The 27888-nt window shown below is 45.7% G+C and overlaps 3 protein-coding genes across 9 annotated transcripts in view; 2 read left to right on the top strand and 1 right to left on the bottom strand.

Moving 5' to 3' along the window:
- The first annotated feature begins 790 nt into the window (after positions 1-790).
- On the top strand, positions 791-7378 carry LOC137148916 (alpha-1-acid glycoprotein 1-like). The gene is made up of 6 exons (XM_067542143.1): positions 791-970; positions 3238-3383; positions 4030-4103; positions 4699-4800; positions 5620-5720; positions 6997-7378. The coding sequence occupies exons 1-6, from the start codon at positions 857-859 to the stop codon at positions 7069-7071; spliced, it is 612 nt and encodes a 203-aa protein (XP_067398244.1). The 5' UTR covers positions 791-856; the 3' UTR covers positions 7072-7378.
- A 2835-nt stretch (positions 7379-10213) lies between these two features.
- Positions 10214-20341, top strand: LOC137148705 (alpha-1-acid glycoprotein 1-like). Of its 2 annotated transcripts, none has more exons than XM_067541622.1 (6): positions 10214-10641; positions 11560-11696; positions 13117-13190; positions 14560-14670; positions 16885-16988; positions 20214-20341. In XM_067541622.1, exons 1-6 carry the CDS (start codon positions 10528-10530, stop codon positions 20265-20267), a joined length of 594 nt encoding a protein of 197 aa, XP_067397723.1. In that variant the 5' UTR covers positions 10214-10527; the 3' UTR covers positions 20268-20341. The 2 variants fall into 2 exon arrangements, with proteins under 2 accessions (XP_067397723.1, XP_067397724.1); XM_067541623.1 differs by having other exon boundaries at positions 20217-20320.
- A 2096-nt stretch (positions 20342-22437) lies between these two features.
- SLC25A25 (solute carrier family 25 member 25) overlaps positions 22438-27888 on the bottom strand; it is a 31394-nt gene continuing 25943 nt past the window's right edge. For all 6 annotated transcript variants that reach the window (XM_067542140.1, XM_067542137.1, XM_067542141.1 and 3 more), the window contains 5 exons: positions 27040-27192; positions 26502-26609; positions 26014-26181; positions 25406-25556; positions 22438-24979 (listed from right to left, as the gene is read on the bottom strand). In XM_067542140.1, the coding sequence (XP_067398241.1) occupies positions 24795-24979; positions 25406-25556; positions 26014-26181; positions 26502-26609; positions 27040-27192 (765 nt within the window). In that variant the 3' untranslated portion in view covers positions 22438-24794. The remainder of the gene's footprint in view (positions 24980-25405; positions 25557-26013; positions 26182-26501; positions 26610-27039; positions 27193-27888) is intronic.

Genomic DNA, 27888 nt, shown 5'->3' with positions numbered 1-27888 from the left:
AAATGCAAAAATACCCATGAATCTAGGTAGAAAAGCAGACAGTAAATGGAAGGAGCTGAAAGAAAACATAAGAAAAGAAGGATGAGAAGTTAATGCTTAGACAATATTACAAATTCATGGATTTATTTAATACTGAGGGGTTAATTAAAGAAATATGGACAGTTACAGGTGTAAAAAAGGTAAGCCCTTAAGCAGTAACAAAATAGTCTGCACAAATATATTCACAAAAAGTGCTTTACAAAAGGGGTGAATTGAAATGAAGTTCGGCAACTTGCTACACTGCTAATGGAAAACTTTCCCCACTGCTCCTCACCCCGCAGCGCAGTTGAACATGTCAATGGATGGGATGTACCTGCTCACTGATGAGGTATAATGGCTTTAGCTTCCTCTACATTGTTGCTTCCTTATTCCTTGCTGATGGCAATCAGCATTGTGTCTGTATGAATGTTCAAGGGAAATTAACTTCAGGTGATGCAAACAGAAATAAGGTCAAAGTTAGAAACTCATTTTGTCTGTAGATCTTGTCATGAGGCAATTTAATGAGCGTTTCACATTCTGAACTAAAGGAAAGCCTTTCTGCCACAACACCCATAAACCAAAACATGTTATGATGAATTTAGCCGTTTTATCTCAGAAGTTGAGCAGAACAGCACCTCATTGCTGCATCACTAAGCAAATTGAACATTGGCCAAGTCATGTACACGTAGGCAGCAGATTCCTGGATTCACAGAAACGCTTGCGAAATTTCAGATTTGTAGCCATGAATCTCTATAAATACAGATGCCTGTGCTGAGATGAGAAACTTCAGCTGCTGAGTTTGATTCCACTGTGTCTCACTTCCCTTCAAAGAGAAACCATGGCACTGGCCTGCATTGCTATGATTCTTGGTTCAGCACATCTCCTTACCGCTCAACCCCTGGATTGTGAACCTCTAGTTCCAGAAACCATTGACAATGCTACAATAGCCAAGGTAAGAGGCCTTCCCAGGGCACTTCAACTTCTGATGCTTATATTCTAGATGAGGGCACTAAGAGGTTCATTAAGGACCTGTCCTAGACCAAGGCACAGGCCAGGCATGTGAGCAAGGGGATCATTTAATAAAATTACCCGTATACTAGGGCTTTTAATCTTACAAAATGAGTAGTGTTTCTACCCCCAGAAATATAAACTACTGAATGGAGACTGGACAAAAGCATAGAGTGCTCTGCAAGTGTTATTCCAAGACTCGGAGATGTCTGCATTACAAGTGATACACCCGTGAGGGAATCCTTAGAAATCTAAGAGAGAGAAGACCTGACAGAACACCTCATCCGTCCACGCAGGCCAGGCCAGGATTGGTCCCTATGGAACATTTTCTAGTGCCTTCCCCATGCTAGTTTTAAACATCCTACGTGATGGGGATTCCGGAGTACAGGCCTCTTCCCCAGAAAGTATCCTTGAAACCTTAGGGCCCCCACAGCATCCTGTTGGTTCATGCCACTTGTTTTAATGGGGATTTTTAATAAACCTCTGTCTGAAGTGATGACAGTCACTGTGGAATCAATGTTAAGGCTGTGAGGTGGGTGCCACAATGGCAGCTAAAATCAATGTTTATAGTCCGGAAACTCAGGTGAAGTGCTGTCCTTTCCAGAAACAGGAGACAATAAAGCAAGCACAAAACCAAATTTACCTCCTTCCCCATTCTGTGAGCCACTCACAGGCATTCACTCAACAGGTTAGCTCTTGCAGGTGAAGGAAGCATGCAGGGCAGCTGCTGCTGTCTGCACAGTGCTCACTAAGGGACTCCAAAAGGAGACGCTAGGGGATGCTTTCAGTTTTCAAATGATGCTAGGCTTGCCAGCGGTTCCAGCTATATTCTGTTGGAGTCAGAGAAACAGCAGAGTGCTCCCCTCTCCTCTTGTACCATGTCCTGACACAACTGCCACCATGTCTCCTTCTTCCTGTCCATTTTCTTTTACACGTCTCCAGTGCTGAGCGCCGGCACTTCTAGGCTTGGCAGTTCATAGCCCCGGCATCTCCGGGCTTGCCACCTCAGTTATGAAAGTAAAAAATATCGCTTGAGCCCCAACAACTGCTTCATTACAAATTAAGCACTGCATGACTCCTGTCCTGGAGTGAGGTTGGGTCATAGTTCAGCATTCGATGGCAGCTAAGTGCCACGGGAGCAGAGGAGAAGAGCTAAGCACAGCAAACTGCCAGCTGAGCTTGAACCCCTGTACACAAGCTCTCCCACAGGCAGCTACATTGAAGGCAGCACGGAAGGAAGGTGGGGGACTTCCCAGGAGCCACCTTCCTCTTCACCTGTGGACAAGGCAGCGTGTTTTCATGTGAGGGGTGTGACCTGTCTGCGCCTAGGGTTGCCACCTGAAAATGCCATGGTCAGGGTTTCCTGAATGGGCCGTTAAGCAGGCTAGTGCTTCAGACATCCTGTCTGGGGTGTCGTCCAGAAACACAGCACAAGTTGAAATACAGATACATCAAACGTAGCCATAACTTCCATTACACATAACACACGAACATAAAAAATATCATCATACTTAGGAAATCATAACCTTTCTAATGGTACCTGCCATGGCCTTTCCCATATGAATTATTGTAATTTTGACATATTGATGTTAAATAATACCATAAATGGTCCCCCTAATCCAGCCAGTGTCACAGGGGGTATCTGGCATTTTAAAACCTTCCCTATCCACAGCTTTTCCTTTCTCCTCAGAATGAACTGATCAAGCACAGTCCCTCCCCGCAGTGTTTGAAAACCGTGTATTACAGTGATTCCCACTCGGAATACTCACCATGATTTGCGGGGGAAATGGGTAGCCTGGTGCGGGGGTCACATACATGGGATAGAGCATTGCACAGAGGGCTCGGATGGCATAAGGAGCAGGTGTTTGTGGCTTTTCAGCATGTTGATCCTCTCTCAAGGGAAGCTTTAGTTCCAACAGGTAAGAAGAGACTAACGTCACCTGCTGTGAGACGAGCAGGGGGTAACAGGCAATCTGTCATAAAACTGACTGGCACAAAAACATAGGTCTTTAAGTTGTATGTTCAGGAGAGACACCATTCTCCTCTGGGACTGTACAGTGACTTGTACAATGGGGGACCTGATCCTGACTGGGACCATATTCACAAGACAATACAAATAAATAATTAACACACACACAGACACACACACGCTGAGGCTTAAACGGGTCTCCTAAATAAGTGTTTCTTTTTCTCCCTTCCTCATCTTCACAGATGCTGGGCAAGTGGTTCTACATTGCTGGGGCCTCACAGCATCCACGCACCCTACAGGAGATGGAATTGATACAGAACGCTTATTTCTTCTTATACCCTACCAGCCATCATCCAGACGAGTTCCTCCTCACAGAAGTCTTGAGACTGTAAGAGCATTAACACCAGCCTTACGGATAGCAACATGCTCCCTTACTCAGGGAAAATATTTACACTCACATTTCCCTCAATAGAGCCGTGCTACAAGCCATTGTTATTAATGAAACAGAATGTGCAAACTCTTTCCTGCAGAGTGACTCTTAACTATGCTTGAGGGTCCTTGATTCTCACTGGCTGTCTATGAATTTTCCTTGCTTATCTAGACCACTGCCAGAAGCCACACTGTGCAGCCTTCCCTAACACCATGTCTTCCTCATAGGCCTTCTCATTCAGAGTAGTCCCTGATATAGACATCAGGCTCCAGTGCTGTCTCACAAAGCATCTTTGGCCTGCACAGAAAATGTTCTGTATCTGGGCAGGGGCCTTTAAAATCTAGGGTGTCAATCCCGCATCAAATCCTATTCTCATAGGCACAAAGCGCTACTCTGGAACAGAAGGGTGGACCCAGATATCTTGACAATCCCTTCAGATTTACCTCACTTGACAGGGATACAAATGTAACATACACACAGAAAGATTGTGTGCAGTGATGTGTTTGACATGAGTTCCCATTGACTAGCAACAGAATTTAACCCTGAGAGCCAGAGAGTTTCCACCCTCTGTGGTTACTTCCCTAATCGGTTTCTTCCCCTTTAGGAAGGACAAGTGTGTGGTGGACAACTCCACTTACATTTCAGTCATCAGGAACAATTCTACAATGATCAGGCAAGGTAAGAAGCCAGAGATGCCAGGGAGCAAAGCAGAAGTGTCCCACGCGTCTCATGGGGAGGGTGGATTGAGTTGTGGTGCGAGAGGTAAAACGGTTTCTCCCATAGATTTCACTTCCTCATTTCTACCACACATTTATCTGGTCCCACAGCAGAGACGGGTGAAGGATCTGAACCCAAGGGTCCGCTTCCCCCACTTGGCAAGGAATTATTTCCTCTCCTTTTAGGCGATTCTTTGCAACACTGCAGAGATGTAAGGATTTGTCTGCATTAGGCCATATGTGTACCCAAAATAGTGGCTTGAGGAAGAGTTCCTCTATGTAATAAAACCCACAGAACTGCCCAAGTGACCATTCTGCTACCAGCTAATGCTAGTTTCTAAAAGGGTTTAGAGCTTGCTACGTGAAGGGGTCAGCACAGCCACATTGGCCTCCACGCCATATTTAAAACACCAGTTTCTAGGTCTGTATGAGCTGAGCTTTTTACACGTATACACAGTGCCACCATATCAAGAAGGCCGTCAAATGCCCTTATATTACACTTGTCCTGAGATTTGGACCGAATCCTCTAACCACCCCTCATGCCTGTTCTATTGAAGGGTCAAACGAAAGTTCTCTCGCACAACTTATCAAGAGCAGCTCTGAAGACCTTATGCTACTATACCACACTGATGGGAACCATAAGGGGTTATCAATCTCGGGTAAGTAAACCGCATACTAGCACCAGAAAAAGCATCCGTGGCTCTATAGGTCCTTATGTAGCCCCTATCACCATAGCACCCGAGCATCTCACAAATATTAATGAGTTTAGCCTTGCAAACCCCCTGTGAAGTAGAGGAGTTTTTAATCCCCATTTTACAGGGAAGAAACTGAGGCACAGAGTAGATTAAGTGACCTGCCCAAAGGCACACAAGAAGAGCCTAGAACCGAATGCAGGTCTCTCAAGTGCCAGTGCCCTAAACTGCAAGACCATCCTTCCTTCTGATCTGCTCCCAGAAAAGTGCCTGCAAGACTAGAGACAGAGAAAGGCAGGGACAGGGCATGAAAATTAAATAGCTGCCTACACTGGTCGGGCACAAATCGTGTCAGACTCTAGATCTTTTCAAGCACCGTTAATATGCTTAACAACAATTATCTAGGTCCTAGGATATGAAGATTGTGGCCAAAAGGAGAATTATTTAAAGCCTCAGAACCAGTTTTGATTTTAGGGACACGGACACCCCATAACCCATCCTATCTCCTACTGGAGATTAACTGACCAGATAAGTTTCTTCTTCCTCCTCCCCTGCTCAACACCACCACGGGAAATAGAGGGTGCCAGCAATGAAGAATAAAGAGGGCTGCAGCTCCTTTAGCTCAAGGGGCAGAGGAATCTGCTTTTGGAGCAGGAGATCTGAGTGCGAGCCTTTGTTGCTGTAGAAGCCTCAGATAGATCCGAGCTACAACGCAGCCACTGCACCTCTGCAAACCAGCTCTGCCAAATGATTTTCTGCAATTTAATATTTCATCTTTCAAAATAGCCCGGACCCACAACATAAGCACAGAGCAGCTGGAAGAATTCAAAACTCAAGTGGCATGCCTTGGATTGAAGGAAGAGGAAACATTCTATACTACACCTAAGGTAAAGATCAACATGTGGCTCCTATGAGAGTTATCCAGCCATCTTTAGAGCATCAGAATCACACTGAAATGACCCAGAGCTGGGATCAAATTAAATGCTCCAGCCTCATCCCCGAAAAGTGGCTCAAACAAAAACAAAAACAAGAGAGATGATTACAGTAACCCAAAGCAAACCGCATCATGTAACATATTCAAGAGGATGCACTGCACCACAATAATAGGATATAATGAATGGGCTAATGAGCCATCCACTGCCCATTAATGAATGGAGTCAGACCTGCTTAACCATTTGTCATAACACCTACACTGGTAACCCCAGTGGAGACCCCCCTGTAGCTCAGCGTGAGCAGGAGGGTCTAAATTGCTGTCCTCATAAAATGCCAGGTGTGCATCATGGGGACAACCACAAAGTCCCCAGTGGCCACAAATGTATTAACAGCAATTATAGAAATCAGAAAGAACACAGGAGCAAATCCTCTACACCCATGCCTTGACAGGAATTAAACAGAGAGAACTTCAGCTACACAGACCCCCTCCCCAAAAGAAACAAGCTTCACACTTATTGTAAAACCGATAGACACTGGCCAGGTACTGGGCTGGTGTTAGATCAGAGTCCTTCCCTTCCAAAATGCCTAATCCTTGGCTTCCTTGGGGAAGTGCCACCAGACTCCACATTCACCAATCCATTCCTTAATCCTCTCATGTCTTTTGAAATCCTATCAGGGATTGCAAAACCCAGGGCCTCCAAAATCATTGAGCCAGTGTGCAATGATCAAGGCCACACATATCCAGGCCTATTTCATAAATGCTGCTTCCTTCCCTTTGAGCAGCCAGCTCTTCCCAGTAGCTGGGCCAGGCAGCTGCCAGCCCTTAATGTGCAGTGCAAACCCCACAAGGGACGCTGCATTTTAACAGATTCTCTCCACTCTCCCAGTGAAGGGGTTTCACCTTTAACGTTCACCTCCATTTATATGCTTGACAAAGCTTAGCTGCTGAGCAAGCATATTGTTCATATGCCTGAAGCAGCAGTGAGGCAAGAAGTCCCCATCTTTGCTGAAGCAATTTAAATTTTTAAATAGAACAAATTGTTCCTGCTACACAGTTTCTTGCCACACAGGCTGCTGGAATTGACACTATTTTAGCCTTTTCAGGATTCTAGTGTGTTAGGAAGGAGGAATTTTAAAATGCACAACCAATAGTGCTAGTTTTACCGTAAGAAAATCCTGTAATACTGAGAGCACATTTTACACGCACTATATTGATTTTCATCTCGGCAGGATCCGTGTCCCATGGAAGAAGGAAGAGATGACAAGAAGCACTCAGTTGAAGTGGCAGAACCACCACTAGACTAACTCAGGTTTCCGTGGGAATGGTGCCCCCACACACGCTGGATATCAGCAGTTAATTCTCTTCCACCTGTTTAACCACTGAAGGATCTCCCCTCCTTACATCTGATCATGTGATTTCTTGGGCACATTTTCATTTCTGTGTTTTTCTATTTCTAAGCACTCTCTTCACACATGCAGAGCTCAGCAACCATTTGTTCTCAATGGTTAGTGCAGACTTTTACAAAGGTGACCCACACACTGGGCTCTCTCCTGAAGACTTTATTTTTGTTCTTTCTTGTCGATCTAAAAATAAAGGTAAATCTGACTGACAGTAACTGTTTGCTCTGTGGGTGTGCCACACATATCTGCTTTTTTACCGTAAAGCGCTTGTATTGACGTCTGCCCTTTCAAGCAGCACTTACTGTGCCCAAAAAACATTATACACACACCTTTAAATGTTCTATAAAACAACTAACCTGGCTGAATGATAAAAATCACACTTTTCCCCCCAAGTGGAACCATACCATTTAGGGACAAATCATGAGTTAATGGCCATTCCCCACCAAGCCAGCAGTACCATAGCAATATGCAAAAAGAGAGCTGTCATTTTCTTCTGTAGTAGACAAAAAGGAGATGGAAGAGACTTGGGAATGAATCAAACTTGCAGCCCAGATATAAAGAAATATAAAGAATAAGGATATAAAGAATTTCCTTTGGTCTTATTCTCTCCTGTCCCCTGCATTGTTTCACTGCTTCGCAGCTCTACTCCCCTACATGGGCACCAGGAACAGCAACAGTGTTAGCGAAACCTACTAAAGATCGGAACCAGCCCCCATTAGAAATCAAGGGAAAGATTCCATTTTACGTCAGTGAGAGTTGGAACAGACCCTAATATCCCAGTCTCTCAGGTATCAGCTAAGAGATGAGCTGGGGAAACTAACACTACATCCAAAAGCAGCATTGCATAATCTTTGGCCATGCTGCCAGGAAGGCCAAAACACTGCAGCACACTGTGCTCTCAAACCCTCCATCCATGCACAAAGGAGTGCACCCCCTGAGCCTATCTAGCACCACCCACAGGGCCACCTCAGAAAGTCGTGGACTCACAGGGTTGAGCCAGATCAGGGAACTTCACTACGCGATATCTGGCGCAACACCATCAACTGCAGCAACTCTGGTGCTCGGCTCAACAGTCCTCAGTAGGCTCGGTGTGTGTGTGTTTGATTGACTGACTAACTCAGGGACCGATGTAGAGGAAGCCTTTCAACTTGTTCTGAAGTTTTACAAACAATGGCTTTAAAACTAAATGTTGATACTGTTTTACAGCCTGATCCCACGGTCCTCCCATGCATAAAGGTTTCATTAACTTCCCATGCAAAAGGCTAGGAGGACCAGAGTGAATTGAAGACGAAAGGAACCGTGCAGGGTACGGAGCACAAAGTGGGGAGAAAACGAGAATATTGTGGGGACACTCATGCTCCAGGGGTTTGATGAGAATCCACACCTCACCCTTTTGAAGACAATGACACAGTATTGCAGTTCCGTGTCTACAAATATTAAATTTGTTAGTCTTTAAAGTGCCACAGAACTCCCGTTGTATTTGTCTAACCACAGCATAACCAAAGCCCCACACAGCTCCTTAGGGAATCATTACCAAGGCAGAGTCAAGATTGTTTGGGTGACTTGAACTGTGCATTTTCCCTGCTTTCAAAATTTTGGAGCATTTTAACCTTATTTCATCTCTTTTTAATGTTTGAGGCTCTTTATAAGGTATGGAAGACTGGAGTCAGTGATAGGAACTTTCAACTGAAAGTGCAGTATGACAGGGTTTGTTTCATCTGGAATGTGCAAAAGCTCAGATCTGCCTATTTCACACCAAATTAAAGTGCAGAATTCAGTGCAAAAGATACTTTTTTAATTATGGAAATTTCCCAGAAAGACACCTTCTTACTTCATCAAATACAATGTGGGAGGAGCCTATTATGTTTGCCCAGTAGATTTACTCCCCCCAAAATGGTTGGTTGATTTTTACACAAGGGTGGAAAAAAAACAGAATCTTGTGTCGAGATGAGCAACTTCAGCCAGAGCATTTTATTCCACCTCCCTTCAAGTGAAGCCCTGGCACTACATTAGTCTACACTGCTGGTATTCTCATCTTATTACACCTCCTCACTGCTCAATCCTCTGGATTTTGAACCAGTTCCACAAATACCAGACAACACTACAGCATTTGAGTAGGAAAAGCTCTATGTTGGGTCATGCTTCTTCTGGCAGTTACATCCCAGATCCATGCAAAGGCTGGACAAGAACTGTTTGGAAAGGACAGTTCACTAATGTCATCATATCTTACGTACAGGGTGCAGCATCCAGAATTTACATCCCAAAGATCATCTCTCAAATATAAAACCCTGGATAACGTACTGAGGCACCAGACTAGACATCAGGAGACCTGGCCTATGACTATGCCTGCCTCTTCCACAGACTTCCTGTGTGACTTTGGGTTAAGTGTTAGTCCTGACGTGTGCCTCACTTTCCCCTTCCGTAACACTGAGTGAATGATATTTCCCAACCTCCCAGAGAACTGAGAATTCAGTACTTTTTCTGTCACCAGAAATTTCACAAACCCCACAACTCCTGCCTAGGATTTCATTATGGATAGTAGAGATGCATCCTGTGTTTATACTGCACCTCAGCCCCGCTCATCACCAGCGCCACTACAGACTGGCCCCTGAATTTATGGAAGGGAGAAAGTGGGGGATGAGCCATTAAAAACCATATTGTAGCATTAAACTGGTTGGGTTGGTACAATCCAATGGCCTCATCCTGCAGTGTGTGTGTGTGTGTGTGTGTTCCACTCCCACTGAAATCCACTAGCAGTGTGAGGAAGGACTGGAGGGTCAGGAAGGTTACAGATGAAAGGAACCCTACAGGAACAGAATATGCAAGGGGTAGAAAATGCAAACTAAGTGCTGGGTCACTGCCCTTCAGAGCTTTGGAGGAAAGTCCAGTCAGCCACATGTAAGGGGCAAGGACACAGACCTGTAGCTCCAGTCCAGCCAAGGTACAGCCTATCACAGCCTGTGGGCACGTAACAGGGCCCACTCACTATTGTAATGCATGATACTGAAGTTCCTTTTGCAGTGAAAGCCAAGACCCACACGTTCCCCTCAGAGAACCACCTTAAAGCGGCACATCACATGCATTCGCTCAAAGCCAATGTTCAAGCCAAATTAAAGCTCTGGACGCAGTGCAAATGACAGCGTTGAGCTGGGCGATTTCCTGAAAAGGCACAGCATTGCTTCATCCCCACACAAACGCGATGCAGGCTGCCTCTGATACATACACCTCGCAGATTTGCCCTGACACAATTGGACAGCTGAACAGTTACATAGAAATCTCGATACACACAGATTCCCACGCTGTAACGTTTCAGTCAGACGGATTCATGCCACTCTCTCTCCTCTCCTTTGACGAGAAGCCATGGCACTGGCCTGCATTGCTACTTTCCTCAGTTTAGCGCAGCTCCTCGGTGCTATGCCCCTGCACTGTGAACTCCTGCCTCCACAAATCCCAGACAACACTACAGCATCCAAGGTAAGAAAAGCCCTGCACAGGGTTTTGCTTCTTCTGGTGATTACACTCCAATTCCAGGCAAAGTCCAGGCGGTGGGGACCAGCCACAAAGAGATTTGGGTCTTATGTTACAGGGTGCAGCACCCAAAGTTTACATCACAGAGAGCCTCTCTCAAGTATAAAACCCAGGATAAAAGTTAAAGTAAAGGATTAGGAATCAGGAAACCTGAATTCTTTTCTTGCCTCTGCAACAAACTACCTACATACCTTCTATGCCTCAGTTTCTCCATTTATATTGTGGAGAATATTTCCCTATCTAGCAAATACTGGGAATTCTAGTACGTTTTTCACCAAAATATCCTACTACTGTAAGCACTTAAGTACTACTAAGTAGTATATTATGTCACTATATAAATAGTGAATATTAGCTGGTAGTAAACCTGATGGAAAATGGGGAAGAATCATATATGTTTTGACATATATATTCATACACATTTTCTGTCCCATTGTGTCTTGTAATAGCCCCATTCTCTTTTCCCCACCAAATTTCCCTGGGATTATTTTTCAAAAATCAGAATTTCAAACGTAAAAAAATTTCCCTAAGAAATTAAAGTTCTAATGCAAAAAAAATAAAAATCCCAGCACTGACCATTCAAAAGTAATAAAGGGGCAAAAGGAAAAAAAACAGAAACCAAAAACTACCTTAGAACAATCAACACATTTGATATTTTTATCCACCCTAAGGAATGTTGTTTCTTTCTCTCTTTTGGCTACTCTTGCTTGTGTTAGTGAGAATTTGACGGGGCAAAAAGCAGGACTAGCGCAGAATGTGAGAGCAAGACTTGTCACCATAAAGACAAGTCATTCATTTTCCCCCTTGGAACTCCATAAAAGAGTCTCTTGTTCTCTTCTCATCCCCTCCCCTGCTTTATCTTCACAGCTGCTGGGAAAATGGTTCTACATAGCTGGTGCCTCACAGCTCCACTTTCACCTGCTGGAAATGGTGCTGATAGATAATGGTTATCTTGATGTGAACCCTACTGAGCAGGAGTTACTCATCAACCAGCACATCACTGTGTAAGACTGTTCAGTCTTCAATGCCTTCCCCTTCTGCCCTAAATCCATTGTGCACCAAACAAGCTTATTTTTATACCGTCATTTCCCCCTTACGCCATAGACTTTTCAGCATAAGGTTTCAATTAGCATCACCTGAACAAAGAGCGGGAACAAGGGGATGTTGTTTAAGTTTCTCTATGTAAATTTTCCCCCATGATGTGTGTCTTTCTCTCTCCCCTCACTAGTTCACATCTGACCGAGCCTTGTACTAACAGCACTACAAGAGTTTAATTCAGTCCTGCCATCTTCTTTTTAGTTGAGGGAAGTTCTTATGGCCTGTGTTACACAAGAAGTCTAGATGATCACAATGGGTCCTTCCGGCCTTGGAATCTATTGATTTTTTTCTTTCCCTTACTTTTCCAGGCCTTTCCCATGGTCCTTTCAGTCAGATTAGATTCCCTCTTGCTCTCTGAACCAGCCTCTCACTAGGTTCCCTGCATCCATATTAATGTACCAGATTGGCCCCTGAAACAAAAAGACTGCCTGCTTGTGCTCTACATCCCTGACCATGAATGTTCATCCATTCTGAAAACTTACCTATGAGCACTGGGCTATATGCATTGCCTCGCTCCATCCCAGCCTTTGCAGACTGAATCCCTCCTCTAAGCATCAGGTTCTCTCACAGTCCTGGCTGGACCTCTTCATCTTTGCTCACCCACCTCAACTGCTTGAGCTCACTCTGACCTGTGGATAGATAGAAGCCATCAGTCTGGCACTAAACTCACTTCTGTTTCACATATGAAACACAGAGGGTGAGGAAGAAGCTGGACATACCCTGAGTGCCCTGCAGTATTTATACTTTGTATACCAATGTACCACCCAATATACCAGTAGCATATAATATACACAGACACCAGATGCTATACGAAAGCATGTAGCTCCCATCAATTTATGAAAGTACCTTCATGGGAAGAAAATACTGAGCACTAAAGGAATTTTAACCTATCAGAGAAGGGCATAAACAAGAACCAGTAGCTGGAAGTCAAAGCCAGAAAAATTCAAATTAGTAATAAGGCTCACTTTTTTTCTTTTTTAAACCAGTGAGGGTAATTAACCACAACAAACCACCAAGGGAAGTGGTGAATTTCCCGTCTCTTGATGCCTTCATGTTAAGATTGGACACCTTTCTAAAGGATATGTTTTTGTCAAACAAGTTACTGCGTCCAGTGTACAGTGCACTGGTAACTGGGTGAAATTCTGACTTGTGTTATACTGGAGGTCAGGCTAGATGATCTAATAATCATGCCTTCTGGCCTTAAAAATCTGTGTCTTTCAATTCCATTGGTAGAATTTCCCTTCAAGTGTCTAAAGACAGTAGAAATCTTTGCCCTGACTTCTCTACTTATATTATGTTCACCCTCTCTCTCTCTCTCTTTTTTAGGGGGGACAAATGTCTCTCAAACAACTCGACTTACCTTGAAGTCTCTATCAATAATGCCACACTCATCAAGTATGGTAAGAATCTGATGCCAAGAAGGAAGCGGAACATACAGAGGCATCATTATCTAAACACAGAGAAGGGCAAGTGGATGGGGGAGGAGTTTATATATTAGTTTCTCTGGTGCACCTCATTTTCCATTGCATATATTGCTCATTTGAAGCCTCAGTAAAGGGAGGCATCAGATGACAGAACCCACCGAGAAACTGAAGGGCACATTCCCCCCCTTGGAATAATCCACTCCTCACTGGGGCAGTTCTTTGCACCGTGTCAGAGAGATAAGTAGTTCTTAGTCCATAAAGCTGTGCTGTGAGTCTGTCCATGAAACAACAGTTTGCAGGGGACAAACCACAGACCTGCTCTCACTCACTAGGAAAGAGACGGACTCATTTTAAGGTAGTTTTAAAGTCTCTCACTCTAGGACGAGAGGGAAAAAAGTGTGTAGCTTATTCAAGGGAGGTATCTCTTTTTTTTTTTTTTTTTTTAAATCTCACTCCAAAAATTAACTCCCACTCTTTGGAGAATTAGGTGTATTAACTGGCTCTGGCCACTAAATGAACCCATATCAAGTTATATAAACCAGTGGGGCAATTCTGGTGTTTTTACAAAATTATTGAAAAACCAAAAATCCTTCCTGCATACAAAGCCAGGGCCATACCATGAGGGAAAGAAGAAGAATCCAGTCCATGAGAGGTAAAACAGTGCCTTCCCGACTGCAAAACTGGAGCAATCTCAAGACACTATGATCCTATCTTCACATTCTAATTCCTGCCCTTATGTGGTTAATCTATCCCCACCAGGTACGTAAGGGTTCTGCATGGACATGCATTGAACTAGAGGGCAATACAAGCCCCAAGCAGCAGAGAGCAGTGTCAGACATGTCTCTTCCTCACCTGGAAGGCAGAGCTTGTCATGCACCTCAGGTCAGAATTTCAAGGTGAAACATCTCAAGAGAGTATTCAGGGATCCATGCACAATGGTTCATGTCTGAATGCGCCAAGGAATCATGAGCCAACTGCATATGTCTATGTTAGGACTACTGGAATCAGGCATCTTTGGTTCCTTAAAATCTCAGGCCATTATCTAAAAGTAGCCCAAAAAAATAAAGGCCCATTACAACTCACATTGAAATCAATGGTAATTTCCCCCCCACTGACTCTGCTGGGAGTGGGACTGGCCCCAACAGAAGAAGCTACACCAGGATAAGGACTTTTCTACATGTGATCAGATGGTAGCAAAACATGTATTCATCTTCAATCAGACTAAAACTCACTATCCCATATTACCAGTTCTTGCAGGTTTATACTGAGTCTTGTTACCCAGAATGGGGTTGAATTAAATATTCTTACTGCCCCCTCTCCAACCCCTGATTCTGTTCTCTTGAAGCCAAGAACCAGCGCACGGTGGGGAAGCTTATGAATAGCAGTTCCGAAGACATTTTCCTAATTCAATACCAGGTGCACAAAGAGAAGAACTACACAGGATTGTATTTTTATGGTATGCAAACCTCATTATAAAATAATTGAAGCTGTGATCTGAGGGAGCTTCACCCCCATATAATTTTATCGGTCTAATAAAAGTCACGTCAGACTCTGTGTTGCCAACTCTCACAATATTTGGTGGTTTTCTTGAAGCCTCACCTCCTCACCTCACCTAGAGTCACATGAATACATAAAAATCTCAGCTTTCGTTTAAAAAAAAACGGAGGACTGCCTAAGGACCTCCAGCACTTACTGTAAGATCTACCCCTCAGCGGGTCCAGGGGAACTCACCAGCACAGACAATAATGGCAGCCCCATGTGCCTACTTAGAGCAGGTGCCTTTATAATGAACAGAACTGATACTGGAGAGCAGGTGAAGGATATGGGAAGTTAGAGAACAACGCCCAAGCTTAATCTGGCGCTTGGACCCACGCTGGTGCTGTCCTTCGGGCGCTCCTTAGCTGGGTGCGTTCAGGAAGGGAAGCAATCTGCCGAGCCCTGCTGCGGAACATTCTGGGCATCTCAGAAGCGCTTGCACGCAATGGCCCTCTGCTGCGTGCCCATGATCGAGAACTTTTACTTCAGGAGACGTCCTGTCAGCCCGGAGGGGGAACACATGGAATTTGTAGCCTTTAGTGTACAGTGGGTTTTCTTGGACTACAAACACCGAGGAGGGGTACCCATCCCAAAGTCAAAAGGTGCAGCCGAGGTGCCATTTTCTTCCACCACATCCCACACACCAAAAGCTGTTTAGAGATGGACTCCACTTATCCTCACCTGTCTCTTGGGGTGCAAAGAGATGCCATGCTATCCCTCTCCATCTCCTCCCATTTCCCTTCCTGTCCCACCCACATTCTCCCTCCATCTTCTGTCCCATGCCATCCTTATATTCACCTCCCCTCCCTCAGTGAGTTTCCCTCTTTCCTGCTCCTCACCCGTGTCCCCCTCTTGGCACCCCCTCACAGTCACTTGCCTCCCCTTGACCCACTCCTGCCCACTTGCCTAATCCAAGATTAGCCATCTTCCTGGTGGGCAGCCTGGCTTGTCTCCGTGGAAACAATGGGACATGGTGGCCATCTTGACTAAGAGCCGCCTTACTTCCACATACAGATGCTAAAGTGGACGAGCAGCCATCATGCCTGAGGGAAGCCTCTGGCCTCCATCCCATTGAGAGTAATGGAAGATGGCAGCCAGTCACCCCAAGGGCAACGTTCACAAGAAATTCAAATACCAAATATCGTGAGAGCTGGAAACTCTGTGCTCCCCTCACAGAGGGGGAGTCCCTAGCCACTGAAGCCCCCTTCTCCAGTGCTGCCTGGCTCCTTTCCTGCTGGGGGTGGTGGGCTGAAGAACCAGAATCGGCCTAGAACAGGCTGCTGAGAGGGTGCTTGTGGTTTGCCCACAAGAGCCGGCACGCTCCAATCCTGCCTGAAGGAGTGGGGCTGACCGGGCTGTGAGGGGGGGAACTGCAATCTGCCCACAGAGGCGGCCAAGCACCCTGACAAGGGGGGGAGGAGAGGGTGGAACCGCAGAGACAGGCCCTTCTCCTGGCACCTTCTCCCTATAGCCAGCAGGGGAGGGAGGCCCCTCAGCAGGAGAAGTGGTGCGGAGAGGGAAAACTCGCCTAGAGCCAGTGCAGCCCTGGGACATGGCTGAGATTCAGTCCAGCAATTTACTGAGCCCAGTTGTCAGAAATCTGGGTGAGAGAGTGTTGGTCTTCCCCCCCAGAAAAGCTCGATAGCAGGAAGGGCCAGGTGAGCCACCCGCCTGCCTCCACGGAGGGGGAATGAAATCACCAGGGACCACAGAGGATAGGACTTCCCCAGATGGTAGGTCTGAGCTGGGTCGCACGGCAAGCAGACAGACATGCCCGTTGTTATGGAGCTGTGGCCCTCACCACCTCGAAGAATGGGCAGCAGATAAAATATTTCACAACAGAACCCACGCTGCACCAGTCAAGGAGGAGGGGGAGCGCCACATGCCCAAGCTAAGGAGAGAAGTGGGAGCTGCTCTCTTCTCTGCTCTCCCTCACTTCAACCTCCAAGAATGGGAGTACACCCACCAAGCCAGCAAGAATCACGCCCCTCTGCATTGCATTCAGACTCTCCAGCCATATTAGCTCAAATAAGGCTCTGATGGTGGGTTTAAGTAAGTTGGGAAGGTCACGTCCCCTGATTCACCACTCCGCAAGTAGAGCACTGGTGACAGAAATTTCTCTCTTTTTAAACAGCCCGGAACCAAAACACGAGTAAAGCTCAGCTGCAGGAATTCAGAGACCATGCTAAATGTCTGGGCCTTAATGAAGAGGAAATAGTTTATGCACCATGGCAGAAGGTAAAATTCTCTTTATGGATCAGTAAACATCTTTGCCCAATTTTCAGTGCCACACAATATTGTAACTCTCAGGAGCCGGGAGGGAACAAAAGGGGCCAGCCTCAGCTACAAGGAGTTTTATAAAAAATGAATAAATAGACCCAGCTCACCACACAATGTATAGACCCAGGGGAAAATTTCAGAAGCACACAAGGCCCATTTTAAAAAATGACCTAGGCACTTAGGAGCCTAAAATCTCTTTGTAAAATCAATGGGATTTAGACTCAAGTGTCTAAATCACTTTTGAAAATGGGCCTTGGATGCTTTTGAAAGTTTTACGTCCAGAAAACAAATCTTCATGTGATGGACGCGCAAGTTCACAGAGTAGTTCACTAAAAATGTGTGGTTTGTAAAGATCATAAACCCAACCTCCACCTACCTCCTCTCAGAACAGGAATTAAATACAGGATTTAAATACAAAGAGAATGATACCCACAGACCCACCCTTCCACTAACTATAACATCTTACGTTTCTATGGTATTCCTATCAGAGTAATTTATAAACCACACATACAAGCACACCCCACTTATCACTAAAATGCAGCCACCTTTGGGGAAGAATCTGGCAACTGCTGACAGCGCACAGCTCTATTACACAACAGTTTAGGACAGGATTTCTCAACCCCTGGGTCAGGACCCAAAATTGGGTAAACAGAATGTTTCAAAAGGTTATGTGGGGGCTCCTGTCCCACAGGGCGAGCTGGGCTCACCTCTCTGCTCCTGGTCCTGCAACCTCTGGGATCCCCACACCACTCAGGGGTGGTCCAGCCGTCATGACGACAGGTAGGCCAAATTTGAGTGAGTGGCCCTGCAACCTCATGAGCCAGGTCACAATTCCACTCTCACAAATGTGTTCAAGTCAGGGAGCAGGGCCAAACCTAAGCCACGCTGCAACCCCAGCTGTTGCAACACCCAGGGTGGAGAGCCCAGCACAGCCAGTCCCAAAGAGCAGGAGCTGCCACTGTGGGATGAGTGCCAGGCAGGACCCACCCCCCAGCCAGGACCTGACCAAAACCACCCCTCAAAAGGGCCATAACCAGGGGAGGGCAGTGACCCAGGACGCAAAGCAAGAGGGGCAGCTCAGGCATGGCAGAGCTCAGGGAGGGAGCACCACCGCCAACCCAACTCACCTCAGCAGGCCACCAAGCCTGTCATGGGGGGTGGGAGTAGGGAGATGGAGGGGCAACCAAAAATATCAGGGGGGCATATGCCCCTCCACACCCACACATTGCCTCTGGTGGGGGGCTGCAAATATATTTATTCACCCCAGGCGCTAAAATGCCTAGTCATGACTTTTCTGTTCAAACAACCAAGCTAAGGTCGCTAGGTAACTTTATAGTATGCTTGCAGGCATTCTTTTCTAGACAAAATGGCGGTGAAGGAATAAATCTTACCATACCTGATCAGAGGCCATCTCCTGTGCTTCGTCAGGATCTCTCTTCATAATTAGTAACTGAATCCAGCTCCAGGTGGCCTCATTAGGCAAAGGTTGTTAGAAAAAGCCTTGTCCCAGAGGGAATTTGAGTACTTCCTCCCCAAAGTAGCAGAGAGGAATTTCTCCTTGGGAATCTCCCACACTTTCACATAATTAAGGCCAAAGGAAAACAAACTATTGAAAGCAAAACTTTGAAACAATTGCCATTACTAAACTGAACAGAAGTCTAGAAAGAACAGTCATGCAGCCTGAAGCCTGTTTCTACATTTGCTCCTTCTTTCTCCTTTGAGCAGTCAGATCTCCCTAGGAGCTAATTTGGGATCACCTGTGGAGGTAGCAACTTGTTCCTAACAAGCTAATTATGGGTTGCTGCAAACTTAAAGGGACAACCCTACATTTGAACCAAATTTAAGTTCTGGTACAATCCAATAGGAATAGTCCGAGTCAGTCTTTTTCTTTCAAAGTTCTAATGAACACAGATGCCTTTAAATAAAGAAAGAAAGATTCCCCTGCAAGGTCTGAGACCCAAAACTTTTGCTGCCCTAAGAATTTAAAAGTGAAAGTAACTATACAAAACTAGGACTGACTTTACTGATTTTCCTTCACCAGGCTGAAAGAGCAGTAGTGACAAGCAAAACAGGTTTTGAAATGTTCTATTCTCAATGTAAGGCAGGGGCGTGCACAGGAATAAAAATTGGCTACTTTTGGAGGGGCACATTCCTCCCCAGAGTCGAAGGAGTTCTGTGCTCCTGCCAATTGTTGGGGGACCCATGCCCTTGTTTGCCCACCTCCCATGCACACCCCTGATCTAAGGCATCAATATTAACATAGTTAAAGACGTGTTGAGATAGGATTTAATTTGAGTGCCCCTTTAAGAGTACAACCTTTTTACATAATTCCTTGAGCATCTAAAAAGAATTTCACCCTTTTAAATTCATCTAGTTGAGTTTTCCCATACCCATTTTAGGGCAGATGTTCTCAATCAGGGGTATGTGTACCCATGGGGGTACACAGAGGTCAACTCATCTAGATGCCTAGGTTTTGCCCAGGTTTACAACAGTTTACATAAAAAGCACTAATGAAGTCAGTACTAACTAAAATTTCATACGACTTGTTTATACTACTCTATACTATAGTATATACTGCATGCAGAAATGTCAGTACAATATTCATATTCCAATTAATTTATATTATATGGTAAAAATGAGAAAGTAAGCAATTTTTCAGCAAGAGTGTGCAGCAAGAGTGACACTTTTTGTATTTTAATGTCTGATTTTGTAAACAAGTAGTTTAATTGAAGTGAAACTTGGGGGTACACAAGACAAAATTATATTCCTGAAAGGGGTACAATAGTCTGGAATGACAGAGCCACTGGTCTAGGACATATTTACTGTGCAGGTCACAGTGGCACATTACTATTGTTACATAAAGTTCCTACTTTATATTAAAGACTTAGAAGAACTGTTAGCTGCAGTTTTTACCCCTCCCAACAAAAAACGTTCTGTGATCAAAGATCAGCAGAATCCAGGGGATGGCGTAAGAGATGTTGTAGTTTGTAACAGTATTAACCATGGCTAAAAGGCATACAGCACAGGCCCAGTTGCTTCCAAGAGAGTGACTTAGTTCCTTTGGGGGCCAATTTATTGCTGAACAAAAACTCAAGGAAAAGAAAGTGATCCTGTTGCTTTGGAGAATTCTTTCCTCTTGCTGCCATATTGAGATCACTTGTATTTGCTGCATATTTCTCTCAGAAGGAGCTGTGCCAAATGGAAGAAACCAAACAACTCCCCAAGCTACAGTCCTAGGAACAGGGATAACTCTGGACTTACCACAGCTAAACATCAAGACCTGACCACTTAACTTCTGCAGTAAATAAAAATTTTCCTTATTATTTCTGATGTATATTGTTGATGCAGCAACAATGAGGGGAGTTGCTCTGCTAGATAGCTAGATCAGGGTTAGTTAAGAGAGATCAGAGCTTGATTTGCCTAGTTATTTGCAAATAAATGACGTTGATAGGCGAACTTTCCAAATGCTCGACAAATGGCAGTAACAATGGCTGCAAAACAGCATGTAACTTGAACTTTTCTTCATTGCTGGCTCAATGCAGCGAATTTTGTACTGGCGTTTGAACAGCACGCACGGGGAAACAGAGGGCACTACTAACATCCAACTTCCCCACTCTGGAAATGAATTGATACCACTCAATGTTGGGATGACCAGAAGAGGGCACTCCTGTACCACTTGTAATACATGGGGAAAAGACCTATTTTAAAACAGCTAGATAGTGTATGAGGCACAAGTGTAAAATTGAAGCTTACTTGGTCCCAAACTTGGCTACCAGCATTAGTTATCCATTTCCTAGGAGGAAATTCCTTTTTGAAACTTGTAGATGTGAATTGGAATCCCAGGTCCAAAGGATGTTTGACCAATTCAAGGTCCTAGTAGAATGGGCAAGAGAAACTGGCAGATCACTACGTTAGCAAAAACAACGACCATGTCAGACCTCTAGAAATAGCCTGAGCCACTGGGGGGTCCATCATTCAGAAATGGAATTGTTTCACTAGAAGGGAGTTCATAAGCAGCCTGATTCCCACTAGCTCCAGCACACCAAAACCAAAAGTGATTGAGTGGCAGTCTCTCTTCTGTAGAGCACTTGGTTACAAGGCTTTCCCAGAGCACTCCCGACTGCATTAGGTGAGCACCTTACATCAGTTCATTAACGTAACCTCACAAGAGCCCTGCGAGGTGGGGGAAGTCTTATTGTCCTTGGGGAAACAAAGACGTAGAGATTAAGTGACTTGCCATGAGGCAGAGTCTGTGACAAAGGCAGGAGTGGAATTCTGATCGCCTTAGTTCCAGGGCTTAAACCCCTAAACCAGCCTTCCTCCTCTTTGAGATGAAACAGAGCATAAGAAACGTAAGGGAAAGGTGCAGAAGGGAGTAAACCCCCTCTTCCTGGAGTTAATCCTTCCTACCTCTAGGGGTAGGTATGTAGTGAGCACTGCAACTTCAATCAGTTTTGTTCCTTCATTTCTCTCAATAGGGGAGAGGGAGAAGAGATGTCACGAGTATTTGCTATAGTGAAAATGGAGTTGTAGGGGTTTTTATACCTCAGATGTGCCCCCCATGATCTCAGGGGACAGGTACAGGGTCAGCCCCCTCAATTAAAAACACAACTATCAGCTGGTGACAGGCTGACTTAGCATCATGCCCCAAACGTCAGGCTCTGGCTCTGAGGGACCAACAGGAGAGCATTAACTCAGGAACACCCTCCACTGATAATGCCCTGCCACCAACCTTTAGAGGACCCAATCTAGGGAATGCCAACTCAAGTGCCTGAGTTGCAATCAGCTGAGGCAGTTTCTCACATTCCTAGGACACAATCTTATTAGGTTTTACAAACAAACAGAAATCCCTTGAACATCTGGAAGAACACAGGAAGCTAGTGTAGTCTTTGAAGGACTAGTGTAAAATGGTTCCTCTGGTTAATTTTACCAAGCCAGCAGGTGGCTATGTTCTGCACCAGCTACTGTACTTGAATGGTATTCCAGGGTAGCTACATGTAGATCACCTCATTGTTAATGAACTCTGTAAAAAGTACATCAGGACTATACCCTTTAAAACCCCAATGCCAATACCTCCAGGATGCAGTTAGATTAAATTAAAGGAATTACGGATCGTCTACGCAGAAAAAAGATCCAGCTATCGCACAGAACAAGGAGGACCAGGATTCTCCAATGCTCACTGCACAGGACAATAGGTTGGTAATGGGATATGCCAGACTCATTCTCATTGCCACAGAGAACCATTTAGTTCTGGTTATATTCAGGTGTTCCCTTGATTAGGATTCTGCTCGGACAGTCTCAATGTCAAATACTCACAGTGAAGGAAAGGGATTTTAGGAAAAGAACTGACCGCAAAGACACTCGCACAGCACGAGCCATTCACACTCAGAGAAAGGCAAGCATGTGGTAGCTTTGATAGACCTTTATTAGCAGACTGTTCCCTCCATGAGCAATCTCATGAGTTTGATTTGTGTTTTGACAATTTCCGGTTACAGACATATTTTGCATTGATTTTTGCATTCTGAATATTCCCATTAGGCCACACTGGTAGGAAGGAACCACTGCAGAATTTACAGTTTGGTCTCAAAGGGGGAGGTGAAAAAAAATCATGTCACTAATCCAGGTACGAAGTCAGATTTCTATCCGACAAGAACAGACAGCAAGGCGAGTACCTAAGGACGGAAGGTTCTCCACACCACCAAAGCCTGTCACACCGGGAGCAGTTGCCCGGAGTGCCTAACAAAGCCCTTCCCGTTCCCACACACAAACTTCTCCAGAGTGCACATTTGTGTGAGAGGAGTACCGTGACCCACTCACTCGCCCTCAAACAGAACTGTGGCAGCTAGTGTCCAAGCCCAAGTTTCCTTCCACATTTCTGGAAACTGGCAACGTTTGTCTTTAAAATCCCTGAGATATTTTCCCTCCCTCACAAAAATTCCCATCAACCCTCTCTCAATTAGCTATTGAGACATCAACATACACAGACCTTCCATTTCCCCAGCTAGAGCCATCCACAGGAAATCCTTTCCGTCATACGTACACATGCGAGGCAATTCCAGAATAAGGCATGCCTCAAAATACACCATCCTCTGTCCCTTGTCCCAGTGGACTATTTCCTAGCTAATCACTTCCCCTCCCTCCTATGGCTTATTGCTAAAGGGAATTTCTCTTGACTGACTGAGGTCCTCCAACAACCAACCCAGATGTAAAAAAAGCAGCTCAAGCTTTAGGGGAAGAAGACACTAGTGACCTCTCAGTGTCTTCGCCTGTTGCTCAGCTGTGTGATGGTAAAGGTGTAAATGGGTAAGAAAATAATACAGCACTTTTTAAATAGGAGAAATACAAGGACACGGTAATAATATTTAGACAAGTCTATAAAAATAGTTTGACATAACTCTGTTCAAATAAATATAAAATAAATATGATCTAAGCAGTAAGACATCAGTGGAATGTGATGCTGGTGCATTTTGCTCCAAATCAAAAGTTGGATGAGGATCTCCTGGGCCCCCAGAAGCCTCATCCTACAGACTGAGGCAGCCCATAGTAAGTCAGAGAAATTTTAAAGCCCTTCTCTTCCCTTCCCTTCCCTTCCATCTATGAAAAATGCCCTCTGGGAGAAAAAGTCAGCAGTCATCTTTAAAGCTCTGACGAAGCCTACCTCCTTCCAATGTCTGCTAATATCCTTTCACACAGCAGAGGGACTCCTAGCCTGGGGATTCCCTGTTCCTCAAATGGAAACCCTAACTCCTCAACTACAATGAGATCTAAAGAGGGGTAGATAGCAGCTTAGGTGCAGGGTTTGGAAAGGGTCAGTCATCCACCCTGGACACCAGGCAGAGCCTTCTTCAGAGTACCATGCAGGCTGTAAACCCTTCTCCCATGCTGTGCCAAGACCACAGCTGTGGAGATGGACAGGAGCAGTAAGTATAGTCAGTTATTCAGTAAAGCCATGCATCAAGGCAACAGTCCATTCAGGGCTCTCTCGTCTTCCCGTCCTAATCTCTGCTGGGCATGAGCAACAAACCCATCTGGCATGCAACAATTCAGGTGTGCAGGCTCTAGTCTGCTACTTCTGTTAATAAGTGCATCTTATTAGCAGGTTTATGAGAGATACTTGATCTGACCTATAAAAATAAATAATCCTAATTCTCCACCAGGCTGGCCTAAGTAACCTTCAGCCTGAGCAGAGGAACCACTACTCACTAGCCCCTCAAACCAGTACAGTTTAAAGTTACATTTCATGTCAGAGTCTTGGAAGCAGAACGTGAATGTCTCCTGCCCAAAAAAATACATGTAAACATAATAAATAAGTCCATGTGATGGCAGCACCAGCACAGTTTGTACAATTTTAAACAGGTAGGAGGTTAAACTGAATGGAAAAAAGAAGCTCCTTCAGCATAATTCAAAGGTGCTACAAATCTCCAGGCCAGCAGTTCTGTTTCCATGCGTAAGATCCCCGCTCTACTAGGCTGCTGGGAACTGGCCTCAAACTCACAGCTTGAGACACAACCACGAGTTGATCCCCTGCTCTCCCAATTGGTCCCTTGTACGCTTGAAGGACCACCTGATGGTTTAAACAGAGCTCTCGAGTAGCAAGATGGCAAAGGACACCAAATCCTCCCCACTCCCAACTCACACACAACTGGATTTTCACAGCTTTGCTTTGTCAGCTTAGTGTTAACACATTCACAGAATGAGAGATGGCTACATGCCCCAGGATTACAGCCCAAGATTTCAAAGTTCAGAATCCTTGGCATCTCCTGGTCACCGTGACTGCACCCCCAGGGTCATCTTCAAGTTCTCATAAACCACGTAGCTGATGCTTACGGCTGGGATCACCTTCATGAAGTTGGGAGCCAGACCCCGATAGAGGCCAAATGCTCCTTCTGTCTTTAAAATGTGTTTGAAGAGTCCCCTCATTGTCACCTCTGGAGCGCCCTCCACTGAAGCTACAACAGAAACCACAAGAAATATTAGAGCCTGGATTATGGTATATTGTAAGAAAATGCCCATCTCAAAAGGCATGTGATAGATTTGTTTATTGCACTCATACAAGCTGGCAAGTCTTGTTCTACCCTGACGGTATAGGTACATGACAGTGTGTGATCACACACAGGCACACACGTTAGGAGAATGAAAGGACATCTTTGTTACTGGGGCTCTCGGTCCACGTGCCTAGGGCCAAGAATGTCACAAAGTTCACCTCACTCCTGGCAAACAGACATCCCAGAGTTCAGCTGCACAGAAAAGTAAGATATGCCTGAATTCCGCAATGCGTCTTCCCAACCTCCACTGATACGCACAGCGAGTTCCACGCTCACCGCACACATGGCAGCCGTCCAGACTCCCCTCAAGAATTCCAGAACAGTTCTTACCTTGAGCCTGCATGCGTGTTCTCACAAGAGCCAGGGGGTAACTGGCCAGCTGCCCACAGGTGCTGGAGATGGTGCCACAAGTCAGGAGAACAAATACTCCGGGATCAGCACTGTTCACTGCATAGCGTTGTAACCAGGCGTTTTTTAATGTCTAAAGAAATAAGCCAGGGGTTAGTGGAGAAGAACAGGGCATGGAGCCACAAGAAACTGGTCTGTACAGGAAGAGAAGCTGGGGCTGGAAGCTTGTGGAGATCTATGCAGTATCAACTAGAAATAACTGCTGAAGACAAGATCCTAGCTTCTCAGATTTTCTTGAGCTGCTGCTGCTGCCACCGTAGCATCTGTGAAAGACGCTAGTTAGTTGCTTTGCTGCTGCCACCCCCCCACTGAAAGGGCAGGGCCACAGATGGTCACAAGCCTTGTGCTGGAATGGTTTTTGTTCCCCCTAGGCCATTTTATGTTAATCTCAAGGGGCACGTACAGAATTTAACTGGGAAGGTTTGACACAAAGTGTTTTGGGCTCCTACATTAGCAATAGGCACTATTTCTCCCTGCTTGGGCTGCACGTGACGTGTCCAAGCCCCATTGAAGCCAGGCAGGCGCCGTACCTCATAGACCGCCAGGTCAATACCAGCATATGGAATGATTCCCAGCATGTTGGGGATGTAGCCTTTGTAGAAGGCTCCCATTCCTTCCTTGGAGAGGATGTTCTTGGCGCAGTCCAGCATGCCTGAATATTGTCCTGTTTTCCGCAGTGCCATTCGGGTCTTCAGAACCTAACACACACCACAAGAGCATGCAGACCATGAATGCCCATGACAGCACTAGGAGGAGGAACAGTCACAGCTAATCCCATTACTAAGAGACGTGAGCACCACAGGGAGTGCCAGCACCTCCATCCCATGCACTACTACAGCCCCATTACTTGACAATGCTTTTGGGCACCCAGTACAAAAGCTGCCTCTAACACCCGACACAGTAAGTACCACGGTTGGCATTCAGCTCAAAACACCACATTTGAATTTCTCCACCTCATGATGCCCTATTCCCTCCCCACCCCAATACCATGGAGTAGGCTGCCAGCCACCAGCCTCACCTCCATTGGGTAGATGCTGCTCTGGGCAATGACCCCTGCCAGAGAACCAGCCACAAACCGCTCGTGAATTCTCAGCATTTCCTGATCGGTGCCAATGAACCGCTTGATCTGCAGAAGCAAAGAAAGAAGATTATAGAGGGGGGCTTCTTGCAGTGGTGACTGTTCAACTGGCTGGATGATGTAAGACCTTCCCTCCTCAGCACAGGCCAGGAGCTCTCTCCCTTTTCACTCTCTGGGCCTGGCACAGGCTGGAGGGGGAAGCATGGCCACCACCTCTGTTCCAGCCGTGAACTCAATCACTTCATGCTGCCCATTTCTCCCGCTCTGCCATGGAAGGACGTGTGAAAGGCACTGTTCCCACCACTGGAGAGAGGCACTGGTAGAGAGCTTATGCCTTCAGCCTGCCTAGAGGCACCATACATTTAGCCTGACTGGTGGGTGACCATCTGTTCCACGTTTGGGCAGTCACTCAGATGGAAAGGCTCCTCCGACTCCCACATGGCCTTGGGTCCAAGCTCAAACACGACCTTTTCCTTACCTGCTCATAAGCCATGAATTTGATGGCAGACTCGGGCGCAATCTTCAGGACATTGATGCCATTCCCCCGCCACAGCGACTTAGTCCCACCCTCTCGGATCATCTGGGTAAAGCCACCAACGATGCACATGTTGTTACTGCGAGAGGCGTGGACCTGACAAGGAGGAAGGGGGAGAACTCTGATTGGTTCTGGTCCCGATTACCACTGCTCCCATGTTTCTGTAATCCTAGGCCAAAGGGCATTTCTTATGTACCCAGAGATTTAGAGAGGCTTTAACCCTTACCAGATAACATTTAGAAATAGGAAAACAAGGCGTTTGAGGGGCTGGGGGAATTAAGTCTGACCTCAGTTACTGATTAATTCACCTGAGCCCCGGCCCATCACAGCAGGGAGGGGAGGGTAACATTCTTGCACACTCCCCCATGGGCTCTAGCACCAGGGAGAAGAGGCTTCTCAGCTAAGAGACAGGGACAGTCACTGCTGAGCTTGCAGAGTCCAAAATCCCTGTTTCGTAACTCTGGTTTCTATCATCGATTACGCTTATCTCTGCCCTGTGAGCCTAGAGCCAGCAACCCTGCCAACAAGTCAACTCAGCCACTTTCAAGGGCAGCTCTCAAACCAGTGACTCCTCTTGAACCAGTTCCATGGAAGTAAGAGTTTCCCAAGGCTGTAAGTCTAGCTAGGACCAGTGACAGCTCTCAGCTGCTCAGCTCCTAAAGTTTTCATATTATTCTGACGACTAACAGGTCAAGAATGGCTTTTACATGGCTAGAAGTGATATTTGCTACAGACCAAAAAGCTGCTGCACACCAATGTGGAACTAATGAGACTGAGTCCAACCAGAACTGG

The sequence above is a fragment of the Emydura macquarii genome, unplaced genomic scaffold (genome assembly GCF_026122565.2).
Source record: "Emydura macquarii macquarii isolate MOO-44397 ecotype Brisbane River unplaced genomic scaffold, CSIRO-AGI_Emac_v2 contig_691, whole genome shotgun sequence".
NCBI lineage: Eukaryota > Metazoa > Chordata > Testudines > Chelidae > Emydura > Emydura macquarii.
Note: the sequence above shows the minus strand (reverse complement) of the source record. Positions and strands in the feature narration are given on the sequence as shown.